Raw genomic sequence first — 19919 nt, 5'->3', positions numbered from 1 at the left:
GAGGAGAGAGAAAGAGAGAGAGAACGTACTCTCTCTCCATTCCTCCTCTTGCCCTTCTCTCCCCGCGCTCCACCCCCGCCAATATAGCCCTAGTCGTTTCCAGCAAGTACTTCTATGTACCAACCATCTCCTACACGCTACCCTTATATACGTTGTATATTTACCTCCGTGGCATGTACGTGCGCGCGCGCTCACCGTTGCCCATGTGCATGTACGTGTATGTACGCGTATGTACCATCCGGGCCCCGCGCGCGCTCGGTACATAGGTCCGTGCGGCACATAAAAAGTACATGGGGCAGGTATAGCTCCGGCTGAAAATTATTCCGAGTATTTTCGAATTAGCGCGTCGGAAGCGGAGAGGAAACGCGTCGGGCGGACGAACGAGCGAGCGAGCGAGCGAGCGAACGCGCGGATGCACGCGCACGAAATGCAGTTTTCCGCGTTGCGATGAGGCGCCGCGACGCGCCCGCACGCTTTCTTGATCTCGCTCGCTTCGTTTCTCCTCGTCTCTCTCTCATCGAGCATCGAAATTCCGCAGCGACGCGTTGTTGGCGACTGTACCCGGCTTTCTCGCTCTATCTCTCTCGCTCACTCGCTCGGTACATGTCTCTCTCCTTCTCTTTCTCTCTCACGCTTTCGTGGCACCTCACATACACTCGCACACGTACAGCATTTTCGAGCAGCTCGGAGAATTTTCGGAGTCGCCATTGTTGCCGGGAGTGGTGGGTGGACCGCGAGGCGGAATTATTCGCGGCGAGCGCGTTCGAGCGAGTTCACGAGCGAGCGGATAACTAAGGTGACGCGATTTTTAAATTGCAAAAGCGCCCCGCTGACGTGTTTTTAGGTGCCGCTCGCGGGAAAGAGAAGACGATTTGCGAATGTACCGATTTAAAAAGTGCTTTGTAACAATGCAGCACGTGGGATGCGATATTTAAATTATTATACATGATTTGATTAAAAAAACGAAAGAAAGAAGCGAGAAGAATGACTCCCGCCTCTCGCGTGGCAACATCGCCGCGAACGAAATCAGATCTGATCGGTTTTTTAATTAAATTATAAGAGTCGTAAGTACGTGTACACAGATGGCATGGAACCGTTCGCGTAACGACTTTTGCGTTAATCCCGATATTCATCGCTGCCATCAGTTTCCTGCGTCATTGAGTTATTCGATTTGACCGCGAATATTGAATCTCCGACCTATCGATCGTAATCGAATGATGAATAATGCCGATGACGCGCCTGATGGATTTAATTTCGCAGTCCGATTTATCAAACACCTCTAATATTCCTAATAGTCTTAAAAGAAATATACATACGACACGTAATTATGCGACGTGAAATCGAAATAAAAACCGTTATTAAAATAATTTGAGTAAACCGAATTTTTCACGTTCACTGTTCACCATAGATTCGTGCATTACTCGATTAACGTTGCGCGAACCCTCGATGCGGTTTTACGTTGCGTCTTGCATCAGGTGGGGACCGACCTGCAGCCATAAAATTCCACAGCTACAGCTTCGTGGTAGTTGCCGGCGACTGTACGTCGAGAGGTCGGCGATATCTTTTATCTCCTTTCAGCCTGCGCGACCTTAGGAACCGCCGCCATGGTTGCAGGAACAGTCCGAGAAGCAAACTTGACAAATTACGATTATCGGAACGAGCGTCCCTCGAGGCGCATCGCAGCTAGATTTTTTCACCAATGGCGATCGACACGATCGAGCATTCCCAATTCGCGCAACCGTTCAACTCGGATCTCTCCGCATTCCGCGCGTTTCACCGAAAAAAAAACGAAAAAGAAAAGAAAAATTTTTGCACAGAGCGCATCATTTCTCGCGCGTTACGTCGTCACTTCTCGAACACATTTGGGCGAACACGTCGCTCTCCTCCGAGGATTTTTGAGTGACGTGTGGTACGCACGCCATTCTGGCGATGACGCACGCCAGGATGCAAGTCGCGCAAAGTTCCGCGGAAATCTCTCGTCGTAACCACCGTCTTCGTTTCGCTCTGGAACGTTCCGTGCAGAAGAAGAAGAAGAAACCCGTTGAAGAAGAAACGCGCTGCGAGGCTGCACGGTGATATCACGCGACGCCAGGTATTCCGGAACGGGCAAAATTTCGCGGATATTACGTATATAGAAAGTATTCCCGGCGCGCAGTTGCGCGAAAGGACTCAAAAGTGCTCCCGTCAAATTCGCATATCTGTTAACGCACTTACATACGCGCGCAAGATTCGCAGGTGGTACGTAACGTTAAACGCACTCCGATATCTCGGAGCTGCCGTAAAGCGGCAAAACCGGCTAGAAGACGCAAACGCGGCCCGGCGATAAGTATCTAAAAAAATGTTTCATTGCGCGTGGCGATTCACGGATACCGCTTCCCGCAAGCGAAAATTACACGGGATACACCTACCGGCGTGCGTGAAAGCGCGCGGGATTGCAGGATGATGCAAAAATGCGCCGGGCCCAGGCTTCCTCGAGCGATAATGTCCGCTAAAACGTGCCGTTTGACGCGTTGTCGCGCCAGGAACTCCGTTCGCGAAAGTGCGCACTTACTGAGGCTTAACACTGGTGCCCTTGCGAACGTTTCCGCGAATGTACCGTTTTCTTACTTTTTTCCGATCGGTTGTGTGTGTGCCATTTTTTCGCGGGAGGCGCGAGAAACGCGCGCGCCACAATTATGTGTGTGAGAATTAGCGGTATGCTTTAAGGGCGTAATTTTCTCGCGCGATACAAGATCTCGCGGAAATATAGCTTACTGTGGAGGAAACTGGTGATCTGTCTAACGTCGATCCCTTCGCGGGGTAAGCGTACCGGAAAGACTTGGGTATGCTTCCACGAATTTTCATCAATCGTTGCTGATCCGAATTTTTGAGAGTGTTTTTCCCGGGAACGTGTCTGAAATTGAAATTCCGATTCCACTGGATGCGAGGTATACCTACCTATTGCCACGCGGACTAACTCGTGTTTCTTCCTCTGTTTTTTTCTTCTTCATATGGGAAATCTTTTTTGATAGCGATATGATTCCGTGGTGTTTGCGGAACGTCTGCAGATGTTGCAAAAGAGAATGCAGAGCAGAAAGTAAACCGCGATGACGTCTGTAACGTTGTATCGCGAATGCAATACTGGTCGAACCAGAAGAGAAAGAAACGGAAATTTATATTAGGTCTGATTGCATTACACATATGGAACTGTAATATGTTGAAACACTGTGCAATAATATTGACTGCGTAATACACTTTTCTAGGTTCTCGGTTTTTTCTCAAGAAATTCATTTGCGACCGGTACGGAATAGTACAATATGTATGGAACATAAATTGTAGAATATTGCTACATGCAGCATTACTGCAACGCCGAGATATTCTTTTTTCATAAGATGCACACGACAACACAGTAGCTTAATACAATTTATAAATCGAAAGCCTGATTCTTATAATACCTGGCAGAAAAAAGAAAGTAGGAGCTTCTGCCCCGTCTTTTCTTCTTTTTTACCATCGACGAGTAAATGTTCGTTGTGGAAGTGGATGCAGCGAATGATTCTGACTCGCGAAAGGAAATAAATCTAACTTAGTCCACTTCGGTCGTTTTATCGAATCGTAAGCATCGCCGGACTGCAACATTTTACGTAACTGTTTCGTCGTCGCTTGCCTCGTTTTTTTCTCTGCCACGTCGCCCTGTCTTTTGCAGTTGTGAGACACGTTTGTCTGCTTGTTGATCACGGGAATACCTGGCAAAAAATTGTATCGCGTGTCGGGGCTTACATGTAGTTAGAGCCCCCCTCGGGTGTCGTCGCGAAATATAATGAATCCAGTTTGTGTATAAAACAAGGACGATTCGTACAGTACGCTAAACGCGGGACATGTGCGCACATTACGTTATAACTTTCAAATGCATAAACGCAAATGTAAGACACGCATGATTCCTTCGACAAAAACTCAAACGCAATGATTTTATTATGCAACGCAAGCATTGTCACACGATTATAAAAATCTTTCTTTCTCTCACTCTTTCGCGCGTAGCTCATTTGAGATTTATATACAATTGATGCAATCATTACGTTGATTTTTAATCAAGGTATCATTAACAAAAAGATAATCCCGGGAACAAATCGTTATTGATCATCGCGTCTCACCTAAAAATTACAATTTCGAAATCATGTCCGATTCGACCCGCATGCGATTTCGTGTTCTCCAGTTCGGACTCGTTAATTTCTACTTTAGTTACCTTGTGCGAAGACACGCGTATCAACATGTACACTCCGCACGCGTCGCGCGAAGGTCCCTTTGACACAGATAGATAACGCGGTTGATAAACCAGTTAATTTACAGATATGCCTTTCAGACGAGAGAAACTGTACGCATGAATCACTACATGAAACAGATCTTACCACGCAGTCTGGCGCGGCCGCGCGTGCTCCACTCTGCATGCAAAAGAGAAATGACAATGACTGAACGGTCCGCATCATCAACGTTCATTTTGAAATCCGTCATTATTTCCGTTTCGCGTGTGTCCCGCAAATTGCTTTAATGCACTCCACGCGACGATACTCCATACGTCGTGCTATAGTCGTCCGATCGTGCTCGCAAAAAGAAAATAAAAAGATCGCTCGGGCGGCCTTGAGTCGCGTAACCTTGACGTAAAACTCTTTAAAAATACATACGGCGAGAGGGAGAGAGAAAGAGAAAGAGAGACAGAGTTACAGACAGAAAGAGAGAGAAGAGAGAGCAGAGAGAGAAAGAAAGAGAGCAAGAATTCTTGCGCGTCATCGACAGCCGGGCGACTTGTGCGCTCCGCGCGGTTTTCAGCAATGTTATACGCGAGACCACGATTCGCCGTTAAAGATGGGTAAAATGCGAGGCGAGGAAGGCATGCGGGAAACTTTTCTTTTTTTCTCCTCATCCAGACGCGGTCGTGCAATATTGATAGACTCGTCTCTAGATAATGATGGACTATTGCGCCGACTGTAATTGCACGGTGGAACGGTTTAGAAGCCTCCCCTCTCACCCCTCGCAACCCCCGCTGCACAGCGAGTAAACCCACGTAAAGAAATACAGCGATGGATTGTCTCTCTCTTTCTCCCCCTCTTTCTCTCTCTTTCTCCCGATCTACGATAATTATGATATTTAGGGCCCCGACTCTCTTGGTGTTATTACGCAAGTCGACGGCGGCCGCTGGTTGGTTTCTGTCTTCCTTCCTTCTTCCCTTTCTTCTTCTTTCTTCCTTTCCTTCCTTCCTTCCTGCGAACGGTCGTGGTCGCGCAATTTCGCAGTCGTGGATGCGTGTCGTTGTCGCAGTGCGTCACGCATCGCGATTCGAGACGAGGCAGTCGTATGATTAAACGGGTTGAAATCGTTTGTGCTACCCAGTGTTTTACCAATTACGTCGCGCGGCCCGGCCGGCTATTACCCACGAGTGTGATATTAATTCCGTCTGTCGGAATAAGGAACGGATAACAAGATTATGAATTACGCATTGATGAATGACGTGCACGCGCGCGCGCGCGCGCGTTTCGAGAATGACGAGGATTAATAGATACAAATTTATTCTGCTCTGATTTTGCAGAGTGACGGTTTAGTTTATACTTTGCGATGGATACGTATATCTGCATGCTGTTGATATTGATATTAATATTCTTCTTGTTATCTTTCGTCACGAAAATAGAAATGTAATGTAATTATACCAAGCCGTCGTTCGAAAATACGATCGCGCAATGGATACCGCGCGTACCTTCGTCGGCATTCGAGGGAGAGGCAAAAAAACAGCCGAAAGGACGAATATTCCCGAGTGACGGCGTTTTAAAACTAATATCACCGATAAACGCCACGCGTTCCCGTATTAATGCACCGACAACAAAAACATTTTTTCGCCTATTAGCTCCGGTTTGGCGGCTCGCGGCGTTAAAATGATATTGAATGCGCGGCTATGAAATTAAAATGGCTCGCGCGCGCGATACGTGCACGGCCGACGGCACGCTATTCGGGCCCCCGTTTTTGTGTCCGCGATTTCGAAAATGCACATCTGGATTTTAATATATATCCTTTATGTATATACACACACGCATGTACATACATATATATATATATATATCTAAAGAGAGAGAAAGATGGGAATAATGGAAAAGAGCTGACGCGCGAGCGCAATATTAAATATCGTGGCGCGTGCCGCAATATTTGCGTTTAGTCTCGCGCAAAATATTTGTGCCGCCGTTGTATCCGCACGGCAGTATTACACGTATCGCGTGTATTTCTACCGAAAACGGCAGCAACAACTCTACGTGCAGCGAGAGAGGAGAGAGAGACAGAGAGAGAGAGAGACAGAGAGAGACAGAGAGAGGACAGCACTACCGTGTTGTTGGAGCCTACACCGACGTCAATGGTTCATCGAATGACTTTCCCCAGTGTCGGGTGACAGAGCTTTTAGACTCCATCCATGAGTAAACCAATCCGATGACTGCGAACGTATTAGTATTATATCCGCGTCCTTGTCCCCTCGCACGCGTTGCCTTCAGTTCGTCGTTTTGGTCTCGGAGGGGTAACGGAAATGATTTACTCCATTTTACTGTGATATATACATATATTCATACATATATATATATATATATATATATCATACATCATCAGATTCATTGTTACTTGACACAATATGTTTATACACGATTCAACATTAAACATAGACATAAATAGACATGGATTCCGTTCATCGTTTCGTTACGCGATAAAATGGACATTTCGCTTGTCATTAAGGGAAGAGATAGATTTCGGAGGTTTCTCCCTGCTTCCACAGTTAGAATATTTCAACGCCCTCTCGAGCGATAAGAATATCACGAAAGAAGAAAAACAGGAGACGCGAGCAGGGACGACAAGTCTTGGTCCAAGAGAGTAATCGTTTGTTACGTTTCTGAGCGCAACCCTCGCGACGCGCCACGTGCCCTCTCGCAGACATGACGCCCGATCGTGTCTGATTGTATTCGGAGACGAATTAAGCCGTTAATTGCGACTTCCCGCGAGGAGATAATCTCGCCTCATTAGATAATCCCGACGTCGCTGCGCGCTTCGGTTCCGCGAGGCTTAGCAACGTCAAAGATCGTAATTGGCCGATTCCGCAACCGACTGAAATGGAGTTTGCGTCGTCCCGTGCAAGCGCGAACGGGAAACGCCAGATATCGAACGTTCCTCCGATAATCTTCCCCGTGTTCCGTGCCAGACTTTCATCCCCCGACCGCCGTCGATCCTCGACGATCTCGAGCTAACCGCGAGCAAACTCCGTGCAATTATTTTACGCGCTGGAAATTAGGAATCCTCCGCACCGTGATGACGAGTCGCATGACGACTAGCATCGCGAGGAAGAAATTTTTCTGGCGGCCTGTTGTTCTAGATGATGAATCTCGGCAAAGTACCTCCTGTTCTTCTTTGCGACATGGAAAACAGAGTGATTAGTTACTTTCATGGTATAATTATGCCGCGTGCGTTACGTCGACACCGCCGATCCTCGCTATTTATAACTTCAATGGCGTCGCTTCGCGAACACACCGCGACCACAAATGATCTTTTGCTACCGGGTTCTTTTTTCGCGAGTGGCATAATTGTCATCATTAAACCATTCAAGCGACATTTTTTTCGCCTTCTAACCGGCAATGCCAGACGGTGACGGCACTACACGATAGTGGATGACGACAGTGGACTGCAAAAACCGCGCGTTAACTACCTTGCACATCAAGCGGACGTGAAGTAAAACGCGCGTAAAAAGGTACTTTGCATAATTCGCAGCTGGACGTACAGATAACGCTCGCTTCATAATCCTTACGGTAAAAATGCGCGTACGTTCGCGTTTCACTATACAGATAATGTGCGCCTCGCGCCGAGGGGAAACTTTTAAGGAACGATCAATCAAAGCGTCGTTATTTCACGCCTGATCCACGTGGAGATGATAAACGCGGCCGATTCGCCCGTAAATCGCGGCGGCACATTTCTGCCTTGTTTGCCGACGATTTAACGGACAGTTTAGCGGCGGAAAGGTCGATAGCAGTTAAAGTTCAACTTGGCGGCTCCTGACGAGTTCTTCGGCATGTCTCATTCACTCTTGTTCTCCCGACACTTTGCAGCATCGTATGTGCGGCCGTCCGCTCGGCCAGGCGCGATAATTAAGCGTCGTTCGACGACGTTGGCCTGTAATAGTGCGCGCGCGTGCGAGCGCGGTAAATCTGTAATCCGTGCGAAACGATTTCGACGCATGCGATGGCAACAGGCGCATCGAGAGCGCGCACCGTGCTTCATAATTAGTCAGAAGACAGAGGGACCTCGCGAAATGGAGAGAGGACGCGATTATAATTGCCGTCCGCGTCCACACGGCCGACACAATCAATTAAATGGCCGCATCTCGCATCGCGAGGGACATCGCGGTCTCCTCCTCCTCCTGCTTCTCGTTGTACTCCCCTCCCCCCTATTATGAGAAAACTGACGTTATTTTTTTCTTTGCGAGTAATCCCTAATTGAGCGAATCACGGCGGCACCGTTTAGCCAGGAATGCGTAGTCACACGAAATTGCGTCATGCCTCCGTTTTCGTGCGTCGTGACTGTTGATTATTCGAGGAAGTGGCAAGCGAACTTCGCCGGGCCTTTCCTGACCTCGCCTGAACTTGCTGGACTTTGTCGAATCTCGCTAGACTTCGCTTGACCTCGTCTGAACTTATCGGACCGCTTCGGATCAAGTGTTTTTATATTTGGTCGTATAATGTAACATTGTAGGAACGCTATCATGTATTTTGTTGAGTTTTAAGCGTAATACAACCGATGGCGTAAAATCATGTCTTTTTATAAATTTCTCATTGATGTCGAAAATACTGGTCGTTGAAAAATCGTGCGCGAAATTTGGGAAACGAACATGAAAAGCGATATCGTGCAGCCGATTAACAAAGGCGCGCGGCGGCTCGCGTTATCGTTGCATCGGCATCATATTTAAATTTTTAATGCATATCTTTATAACCTGTTCGTGACGTAATCGGGATCGGTACGTCGTGCACTTGAACGTAAATTAGACGCTATTACGCCGTACGTCTTATCGCGCTTCCTGCGGGTTTTTTAGCGTACACGACAATAATTACTCTTCGATAACTACCGTCGTGGCAACGCATCTTAACCAACTTGCGCGGGCGCGTCTCTCGCCAAGTTTTAATGAAATGAAAGGAAAAACTTGGGGCAAAGTTGGGGCGTCGTGTTACGTCACACGAACTGAAACTTATAAAACTCACGGGGTCTTCATTCACTTGTCTCGTCTGTGCAGTAACTTTGAGAAACCAGGAGAATATGGCAACGGAATATTTGCGTGATAACCGTAAAAAAAGTTTAACGTATAAGGAATATAACGTGGCGTAATCCGAGATATCCTGGTGCAGAAATAAAAGCGAATTAAGACAGTACAGATTTAAAAAAAAGGGAAGCGAATTTCCCTCCTTCCCCCGTTTCGCTTTGAGCGCAAATGAAAACACACGCAAGAAACTATCCCGATAAAAGACAATGACATTACGGAAATTATAATTAGAGAAAAACCGTTTTCCCCGGTCCTCCCTTTTAAACGTGACAGGGAAGAGCTAACTAAAAGAACATTACAGCCAATTTGAAAATTAATTAAATTAAGTGCCGCGCTTTCGTAACAGGTTTGTCAAATGTAATATTCGATATTTTCGATATCAAAGGAAAATTCGATAAAACGTTAAATTATGTTGGAAAAACGCTGACAAAAGGATATTGAAATAATGCATAATTAGCTCCTAGATTATTGATCGGTCGCTTTAATGCAAAGCTAAATTCACAAAATTATATATGCACATTCCTACATTTAAGAATGATTAAATAAATATATTGTGCGTTCGCGCGCGCGGAGATTACGCTGATCGTGTTACCGTGTGCCCGTACCGAGTTCAATTGTTCGCCATGATACACACCCACATTCAATCAAATTGCATTAAATCTTAACAGATAACTTATTATTAAATAGACAATTGGATAGAGTATTACCTGTTGCTGCGCTGTAGCCGGCCGCTGTTCCGGAAAGTTCGCTTCTGAAAATCAAAGAGAGTTCACAGTCAGTGAAACGGCGAAGCTTGACAGGTCTGATTCTAATTAATAGATAATGGCGACGATTAATTATGTTTCAGACAGCTAACGTTGAGCCACTGCGTAACGAATGTTCCGTCGTTTCTGCTTTCAGGTATCCGTCACCGGTGCAGAATGGAGGACCAAACGGCACGACGACGATGAGCTGCGCAAGTTCTCAAGGTGAGGACGAACTTACGTCTCGCGGACTTCTCTTCCGTATCACAGCCCTTGCGCGGGACACTTCGACAAACAATCCTGCTAATTCAACGCTAAGTCGCAACGCACGTTGCATTTAATTACCGGGACCACTGGGCGAAATAAAACTGCCGCAACTCGCAATAAAAGTTCGCGCGCGCAACGTGAGGGGCGCAGCATGCTGGCACTCATTAATTAGGGCCCGAAAAAAAATTACCTAGCGAAATTTTCTTCCGATTAAATTAGCGTTGCATTAAATTTATTGGCCGAACTCCCTTTTATAAACTAGCGCGCGCGCGCGCGCGATTGCACGTAACCCGCGCTTCAGCTGCGAGAGCGCGCGCGAACGGCCATTCTTGTACGTATATAATTTGCAAATATCAAACGTCCGATATTTGAAAATATTGACTCTGGTATTTTAGCGTACCGCGCGTGGCAGCGGCAGCCTCTCGGCGAAACGGGCACGGGAAAAAAATTACCCGCCTCATGACGATTCAATATCGCGCGATTATCACGGCAAAAGGCACCCCAGAGGTAGATGGGTGCCCCGCGGACCAGATACAATATTAATTTTATATTTTTCGCTGCTGCGCGACAAACGTGCGGCGAGAGCGAGAAGCACGCGCGTGCGACGAACATGCGGTCGCCATGACCCACACATACGTATGTATGTGCGTGCGTGCATGCGTGCGTACCTGCATGCATGCATGCGTGCACTACCGCTCTGCAAAAAGCCCGTGCCTGCGTTTATTCGCGATTGCGAGCGAGCCATTAAACAGATTCGCGTGGAATTTTACAACGAAAAGGAGCGCGCGCGCGGGCGCGCTCTTCCTCGCCCTCTCGCAAATTGCGCGTCGCGCGCAATCGATGAAAAAGCTTCATTTCAAACGTGAGCTTATTGCGAAATTAATTTTCGTTATAATGCGACTCCAGCTTGGAGCGTCATTGCCTTCACGGCGATAAATTGCCGACTCCCTTGCGACGCGCGTGTTCGCCGTGCCTGTCGTCGCGAGAAACGAAGGCCAGGAAAATCGCGAGGCTCTTCGAGGCACGGCTCACATCGCCAGCTGTTGCCGATGTTGTATCGCTGCACTTTTCGTCGCGAACTCCGTCGTAAAACGGCAAAAAGTCGCGCCGCAATAATCGTTCCACGCGCGCGATTCTGCGATCGTCTGTTTTTCGAAAAGAAATTCGGCAGATCCGGGCGAGAGAGGAACGCAAAATGCGAGAGGATGCGAGAAAACGTGAGAAAAGGCGCGACATACGGCACGCTACGACGTTCGCTGGATCGATATTGCGACGATCCATGTGCGAAATTGTAAAAAAATATCGTGCGTGAACGGGACCGCCACGGTGGCATCGACGCGATGCGTGGTCGGCGCGCGACAATCGTGCCGAAATATACGCGCCGGGCAAAATCCGGGGCCAATTACAAACACCCGTCGTCTCACCGAGCCGTCAGTCATCAATCCCGCGGAATATTTTTCTCTGGGTCAATTGAACAATATTCTACGCGTCGCCGGACCGCGAGCGGGGACGGGTTGGACGGGCGGGCCGGTTTCAACGTATTTGCCCGTAACCCGGTGCTTTCAACAGTTAACCGGTAAATCTTCTGACGAGCGATTAACTCGTTTCTCTCGGTACTCCTCAGCTATTAAATTACCATCGACGATACCGCCGGCAATAAAACTTGTGTTCGGGGTGATACCGAACCGAACGAAAGGTTGCAGTCCGGCCCGTGGATCATACAATAATCTCTTAAATCACTTAAATGCCTCGTTTATTTATTCTCCATCAAATTATCGGCACTACTTTGAGCTTTACGGCCGCGGTGTATTATTGAATCGGTTGACGATGGCTTTGAAACATGGCGCGTTGTGTTCTTTCGTGCTGACCGCTCGATATTCGATGGGAAAACAAAACGCGGATGATTTCATATTGCTTTTTATGCGTAATAACCATTAGCATATTTTTGCATCGGCAAAAAATAAGCGAAAGCTTTCGTTAACGAGTGGTGAAATCAGATTAGATGCAGTGGCGAAAGTTTCGACGACCGATAAAAATTATTCCCGTTGCTTCCCGAACTTTATTTGGACGAAAGTTTAAGCGATCGTTTATTTTATATACTGCGCACGAGAATTATTTTGTTATCGGCGAGAAATAACGGTAAATTTCACCTCTCGCGAGCCTCCGGGGAAAGTTATAACTTAGCGAGCTCTTTCTCTTTTTCCTCTATCTGATCTGAAAGCCGTGGAAAAGATAAATTCAATCACCTAAAAAACTTCGGCGAACAAATATCAAAAGTTCAGCGCGCAGTTTGATTGCTGACGAATCGCGCTCGGCAACCACGTCTAAACCGGTCGGAAAATTCAACTGGTGCCCGTTTACCTGTAGCTGCCGGGATTAGAGTTAGACGGCACTCGATGAGCCACTCGGCCGCTCTCCCAGTTACGCACCGGAAGTATTTCGCGATACAACGAGACGAGATGAGTGACAGGAGTTCCTGCGCGAATTAATAGCGCGATAACTCGTGCTAGCTTAATTCTAGTTAGCGTGTACGTACACGGCAGCAAAATAGAAGAAACTTGGGAAATGATTAACGAGCCGTTACACGAGGGCTTGACGTCCTGCCGTTGTCCCGAGGAGCTGAAATAAAACGGGACGAGTCACGAGTCTTATCGATCTAGCTGTCTCGCTCACGACGCAAATGTAACATTCATATAAATATTACGTCACTTTATTCGTTATTATTATTGTTGCATCGTTTCTATTTTTACAAACGTTAGGTTTCGTGCAAATTTTAACCCTCGTTTCACCTTTCTTTCTCACTCTAGACCCTTCGCGAGGCAGAACTGGAACGTGGACGGGCATGTTATTATCGCGCGCAACTATAAAGGGTTAATTCCTGCGATAACGCGACTATGTCGCGCGGGAGAATTTTTCCGCTTTACGACGCCCGGGGAAGCTCCGTCTCTCGAGAAGCTTCGCCACGGGTGGACGGACGAGCGAGCGTGCGAGCGACGAGGAATGAGCGTACCGAAAATCTAAAGGGCGTCGCCCTGTCCTTGTCTCTGTGCGCAGGGGTGATGGTGAAGCAGGAGGCGAGGGACGACGGTTACGAGACGAGTCCGGACCTCGAGATGAGGAGCACCGGCGGTGACAGCAGTCAGCAGTATCACACGCCGCTGACACCACACACGCCGCACACACCGCACACGCCGCACACGCCCCTGACGCCGATATCGGCGACAGCGCATCAACCCCAGCAACCGGGCTCGACCGCCTCCGCCCTCGGACAGGTGAGTTTTTCATATTCGCCTGCATCCCCGCCCGCCCCCCGTCGACCATCCCCTTGTCACCCCCGAGACTCCGCTCAGCCCGGCTTCTCTCCCTCGAGCGATTTGACGTCGCCGCAGCGACGTTCGAAGCTCAGGTGATTCGACCGACTCGCGCGATTGCATTATCCCGCGTTTGATCGCCTCTATCTTGAAAATAAATCGCGATCACGGGGAAGTTACGGGGCAAAACAAGGCGGCAAGAATGCGCCTTCTCTCCTTTTTGCGTCGAGGCATAACGTGCGGGGAAGAATATAATTGAGATGCTGCGGCTGGTTCACGAGGTTTAAATGTCGGGATTAATGCTACGCCTGCGGAATTGTCGGTGATACATGCGCGTGATAGCTACAATTATGCCGCGAGGTTGCGCGTAACGGCCGTACGGTTGTATACTCGATCGATCTTACGTCAGAATTTTGGGTTGAACGCGGAGTTTCGTCTAATTTGCGCAACCTAATATGATAATCCGGAATTCCGTGTTCCGACATCTCGTTTCCTAGATGCACTTTAAAAGCGAATCTGCGAAATAATCAAATACGCTGTTTTATGACAAGATGACGTTTGCTTAATACGGTAGTGATAAGAATTCATTGTCCGCGCGATACGATCTTTATCGTGGGATTATCGTGATTTTAGATCCGCGAATCGCAGAGTTTATGAGTGGCAATGAAATTATGAATAATTGCTGATCGCGGCTGTAACACGTCGGAGAAAATGCACTTTTGTTATGCACATCAAAAGGAACGTGGAAAATCGCGCACATAAAAGCACTGAAATTATTGGCCAATAAAGGACACAGACGGTTCTCATTAGGATCCGCCGTATCGGCATGTCTAGCACCTCGAAATCAAAATTACGAGCAATAAATTGCACTAAAGACGCGCGCAATCGCCACTCCAGAGAGTTTTCGCAATCGCCGCGTGCGACGATTTGCATTTTCATGTTACTTTTACGATCTATTTACGCAACGTTGCTTCTATCACGCGGTAGAATGAAAGCCGCGGATGTGCGGTGTTGTTTATTTTTCACTTTCTTCATGGACGGAAGATATCTCTAAATGCCGTTTCATTTATGTCTTGCATAATTCCTTCAGCCAGATCGAGAAATTTGATGTCAAATATGGAGCAACGGACCTATGTGATGCAAATTGAAATAACTGTGTAATATTTCACTGTTTGGAATTTTTTCAACGAAAAATGTTTTATTGGTTTAATTATCACATCGATAACCGGAGAGAAAAATTGATCAACTTGTATCAAACAGATCTATAGACGGGAAATAATGTATAAATTAATCAATGCGACTTTGTGATAAATCGAATTTTATAATATCGACTTTGTGATTTATACGCAAGAAGCAGAATGAGCGAGATATGATGAAAACAAAATAACATGAAAGAGAAACAAAAAAAACCTGTTACATCTTTCAAATGACGTTTGCTTTTTTTTCACTTTGTCAGTCGGCCAAATGAAACGCGAGCGCGATGCCGATGAATATTTTGACGGCGCTAATTTTCAGCGACTTCAATCAGTACGCGCATTTTCCGCTCATGAATTAATTGCAGGTTGCGCAGCTCACCAATCTGGCTATCGGCGCTATCGCGTGCGAATTACAGAAATTTCATCCGATATTAAATTGCCATTATCCGCAAAGTTGTTAGCCGCTGTCAGGATCAATAGTCTTTTTCTCGAAAAATTATCTCGTGACGTGACGACCGGTCGATCTCGATTTTGCCAGGTGCTCATTTCAACGAATGAACGACCGACGAGCGGAGCGAATTTCCGTTGATCGAATTGTTAACCGTGAACACGTTCCAGATTTATCGGGACGTACGCGTATCCCGTCTCCCCGTCCACATTATCGCGCTCCTCCTTTCTGGATCCCGCATCACATTATTTTGCTTAACCCTTTTCCAGATCCCGACGTCCGATTGCTTCTGCGTAAACGAGCCGGCCATTTAAGTTTACGGACGATTTTTTTTTTCTCGGGATAATTGAAAGGATGCGAACTTGAAGGAGAGGTATGCCACTCTCTCGCACGATGGGAAATTGTGTTATCTTCATGCAGATCAATTATATTAAATTAAATAATTATATATTCTGCATGAGAGAGAGAGAGAGAGGGAGAGAGAGAATATCTCTCGGGAATCAAATTGTAATTGACTTTTCTCTTCGCAGCATGATTCGATTCTTATTTTTACATATTATGCAGCGGAATCGTACGGAAAAAACATACTTTATTATCATAACGACAGATATCTTCCCGAAAAACATGACGCACTAATGGCTTTTCGCATCAATGGAGAAACGAGTTGCGCGCAACAAACGGTTCGCAAAACAAGATTTCTCTATTTGTCTTCCAATGCAAACATTATACTGCAATATCGTCGGATAAAACAAACACGTCGGGCTGCATTTCCGACACTCGCGGACGATCTTCTTGTTTGCAAATAATAATACGATACGGTGTGCGGGCGGGCGCACGTTCTTATCGCTCGCGCAATATTGTCGGCGACCTTCGTGTGAGCCCCGTGAAAAAGGACAAGAGCGAGTAGGGATAACGCGTTATCGGTAACTACCAGTCAGTGCGGCCCTTATCTCCGCGGGATTTCGACCTCGATTTCACGGGGTTATCACGGGGTCAAGAGCGCGGGAGTACCGGCTGGGCTGGGAGAGACCATAGTCCGGGGGACCAGGTCTCGAAAACTGCAAACGAGGGGATGTTTATGTCGCGATAAAAAATCCTCGGCAACCTCATCCCCCTTCCCGCGCCACGTTATCTCTCATACTTCCATTTTCGGGCGAGCGCCGAAAAAGGGCGACGAGGGCTCTTCCGCGATTGTACGTTAATCTGTTGTCGCGAAAATCGCTGTTCCCCTTACGCAGATTTCTCTAGGCGGAGAAATGAAACGTTGCGCAAGGCAAAACGGATGTTGCTCCTCCTCGCGAGATATTTCACATCTGCATTGCTGAAATAGACGGTAACGCGCGCGCGAGAGCGTATTAAAATTACAGGTGCTGAATATGCGAATATCGGTATGCTAAATTATCGTATTATTGACAGCCTTCAGAATACAATAACGGCTTGTTGAATAATTTCTGATTTCATCGGGACAGTGTGGCGCTCCAAGCATTTATTTTAGTCCGCGGTATCGGATTTTTGCGATAACGTTGAGAAGAATCAGCGAGCGAAACGTCACTCAGATATCTGTCTCGATAATCATCTCATACTATCTCATTAATATCGTCACAACGGTACTCAATCGGGAAAAGGATAATTTGGGTCTCCTTCACGTTGAAACCGATGATGTAACCTGTAATTAAATATCTAAGTCCTTTCGAGCTTGTCATTTATGAAAATTAACCTACAGATCTTGTACATCAATTTCTGTAGCTTTCCAAAACATTAATCAGAATTTTAATTAATTTCTCATCGTTTTCCGCCACGATACTCGAAAACTGACAAAGACGACCGTTCAAACTTGGTTCAGTTTGGTTTTAATTAATGTAAAAGGCAGATATGGGAAGTGCGATGAGAGATGAACAGCGGCCGCGTCTACCGTTCGTGTAATTTGTCAAAAAAAGAAAAAAAAACAGAAAAAGAGAGAGAAAGAGGAAAAAAGACACAGCTGCGCAGTTTTACCACCGCGAACTGCTGATACGTTGTACGCGGCCCGCGTATTTTCGGTCCACGAGGCAATTGCGCGCTATTACTATTTCCCCCAAGGCATCGAGACACATACATACCGTGCCGGCTGGGATACATACGTTTTATGATCGCCGCGGTACGTGTCCGCGATCGTCGGTACATGTTTTACGCCGGTGCGCTACGTGCTGCAGAAAAATTTCATTTTTCCGGAAGCCGGTCGCCGTCACCGTCGTCGAAGCTTGCGGACGCGACGAAAAATTCTGCGGCGTAATTCCGCGCGGTGGAATTAAATTGGGCCGGGATCGCGCATCAGCCGTCAGAATCGCGCGCGGTCCGGAATATGCGCGGGGTTGATATCGCGCGACAGCCCGCCGACGTTTTCCTTCCCTCCGCCCGTATGTATTATTCAGGGGAAACGCGCGGGAAACTCGGTCAGTAAATTCGGCGATGCGTCTGTCTGCCCTTAATACTGTAACGAGGGAGCGACGCGTCGGAATTCATCGTGGAACGGTCGCAGGGCGCGTCAGCGCATACGACACGCTCTCACCGCGGATCGCATCTTGCGGATTTTTCATTTTCGGTCGACCATAGAATGTGTCTCGTTTTGAATAACATTAATGTACCAGGATCCACACAAGTTCTCCATTCTCTTCCTCTCCCTCCCAGCAGTTCGTCGCTTCTAAAACGGCACTGTCCAAGCGCGAGAAAGCATTTCCTATGCAAAACGATGTTCCAAGCTCCTGCATTATTTCGGCATTGCGACAGCGCACCAAAAATGATGGCTACTCGACAGGTATCTCTCAAATGTCTGCGTGTTCTTTTCCAGGTCGCGATAAAATGCGAGACACCGGTGGACCCATACTCGTTCGTGGAAGAGGAGATGTCGATGAGCGGCATGAGGACGGCGAGCAGTCCAGGCGGTGGCGGCGGCGGTGGCAATCCCGAGAACATGACGTGTCCGGGCGGTGCCCAACCTGGGCTGGGTACACCCACGTCGACGCCGCCCGGGGCGCTGCCCGGGCCGCAACATCATCAGATGAATCTCGTGATGAATGGCGCCGCCAGCGTCAATCCCCAGCTGGCGCATCAGCCGAAGAAGCGCGGCCGCAAAAAAAAGTCAGAGATGATACTCACCCCTGAGGAGTAAGAGTCGCATTTGTAATCAATTATGTGACGCGGTGCACGCGATGCGACGGAATCGTGAAACCAAAGCTCGTGATTCGTCCGATATGTCTCACGTCTTTTTATGTAATTTATGAATGCGTTACAGAAATTTTGTCTCACGGTACAACATATATTTCTCGCGAAATATAATCACGGCAAGTTTCAGATACAATAAACATTTTATGGAGTGTAATTTTTCTCGTCATTTCGCTCACAGACTCGCTATTTTTGAAGGTTTAAGTTTACTCAGACTTTAGAGCCTATTACCGAGAGATATCGCTCACGAATGCAGAGCTAATGCATTAATCTGTTTATAAGTTTGGAAATCAATTTTGTATTTAGAATAACGTTGCATCCTGTCAAGATTGCCGATAATTTACAACGACGGGTATCGTTACACCGTTATTTAGCGTTAATGATTCCGGCGAGAAACGAAGCTGAAAGAGATTATGAGCCGGCCACACGAAGCCGCGACTCGATATAACCGGAGTTAGTTATATATTTGCATGCAGCTATGGTTAAAAATATCCGCTCTGCTAACAATGTCCGTCTGACCGGGTACCGTGCTGTTGATCCGATAGGATCTTCAGTTACGCTTATTTTTGTGAAACCGGCCGAAAACTTAAAAATAGTCTCGCGCTTATTAGGAATATAATCAGATTCGCGCCGCTGTAACCAGATACGTAACGAGATTAAGCGCTCATTAAGATGTTAATTGAAGATTTTAAGAAACATTATCCGTGCTTTCGTTCTATGTTATAGGTCAGTGTGTCTATTTAACAAAGTTTCGTTATGCTAACATGCACGGATTCGATTCCTATCAGCATTTTTTTACGAAACTGCGCATGGCTATTGCGTAACACTTGAGAAAAGAGCAGCGCGCGCACACGCGCGTGAGTTAATTAACGTTAAATGGCCATTCGCGCCACGTGGATCGTTTTAATTCGCATTAAAATGTGCACTCGTTAATATTTATATCCAGCGTGTTGAAAAATTCGCCTTGTGCCGTTTCAATCGAATTCACTTCTTATTTAGAATGGTAGAAACCATGAGTTGCGCTCGCAACTCCTTTCTTCTCGCGCGATCCGAGCGCATTCATCCGTGCGTTATTCGCGCGTATTCGCGACGGCTTACAACTTCCCTACACGATACAAAACGCAACATTGTGTCGCAGTGTCAGCGCGTGGAAGACGTCTTGGCCGAACTCGACAAAAAGCGAACACGGAAGGTCTCCTGCCAATCAGGGAGATACAGTCGTGCGCGCCTTTCGCTGAATTGTATGACGCGGCATGAAGACGCGGAATCCAGCCCTTTATTATCCCGCGTGTCCCTTCTTTTCCAGAGCGGAGCTCGCGGAGGCCAAGAAGCGCGCGAAGACGTACAAAGAGAGGAAGAAGCACGACAGGTTCGACGGCATGCCGGAAGAGGAAGTCAGCAAGCGCGTCCTACCGGATCATCTCACCAACAACCTTGACATTATCATAGTAA

General features: G+C 47.2%; 2 protein-coding genes across 2 annotated transcripts in view; one reads left to right on the top strand and one right to left on the bottom strand.

Annotated features, from left to right (window-relative positions):
• Nucleotides 1–19919, top strand: part of LOC105285578 (atrophin-1) — a 123642-nt gene that overhangs the window by 68836 nt on the left and 34887 nt on the right. The window contains exons 4-7 of the mRNA XM_026969003.1: nt 10202–10269; nt 13366–13583; nt 18094–18410; nt 19774–19915. Coding sequence (XP_026824804.1) covers nt 10202–10269; nt 13366–13583; nt 18094–18410; nt 19774–19915 — 745 coding nt within the window. The remainder of the gene's footprint in view (nt 1–10201; nt 10270–13365; nt 13584–18093; nt 18411–19773; nt 19916–19919) is intronic.
• The window catches only part of LOC105285577, a 117358-nt gene that overhangs the window by 70618 nt on the left and 26821 nt on the right, over nt 1–19919 (bottom strand). Inside the window, 1 exon segment of the mRNA XM_011349840.3 lies at nt 10009–10052. Within this exon segment, the coding sequence (XP_011348142.2) occupies nt 10009–10052 (44 nt within the window).

Source organism: Ooceraea biroi, chromosome 4, assembly GCF_003672135.1.
Source record: "Ooceraea biroi isolate clonal line C1 chromosome 4, Obir_v5.4, whole genome shotgun sequence".
In the NCBI taxonomy this organism is placed as follows: Eukaryota; Metazoa; Arthropoda; class Insecta; order Hymenoptera; family Formicidae; genus Ooceraea; species Ooceraea biroi.
This window is presented reverse-complemented; position numbering and strand designations above follow the sequence as displayed.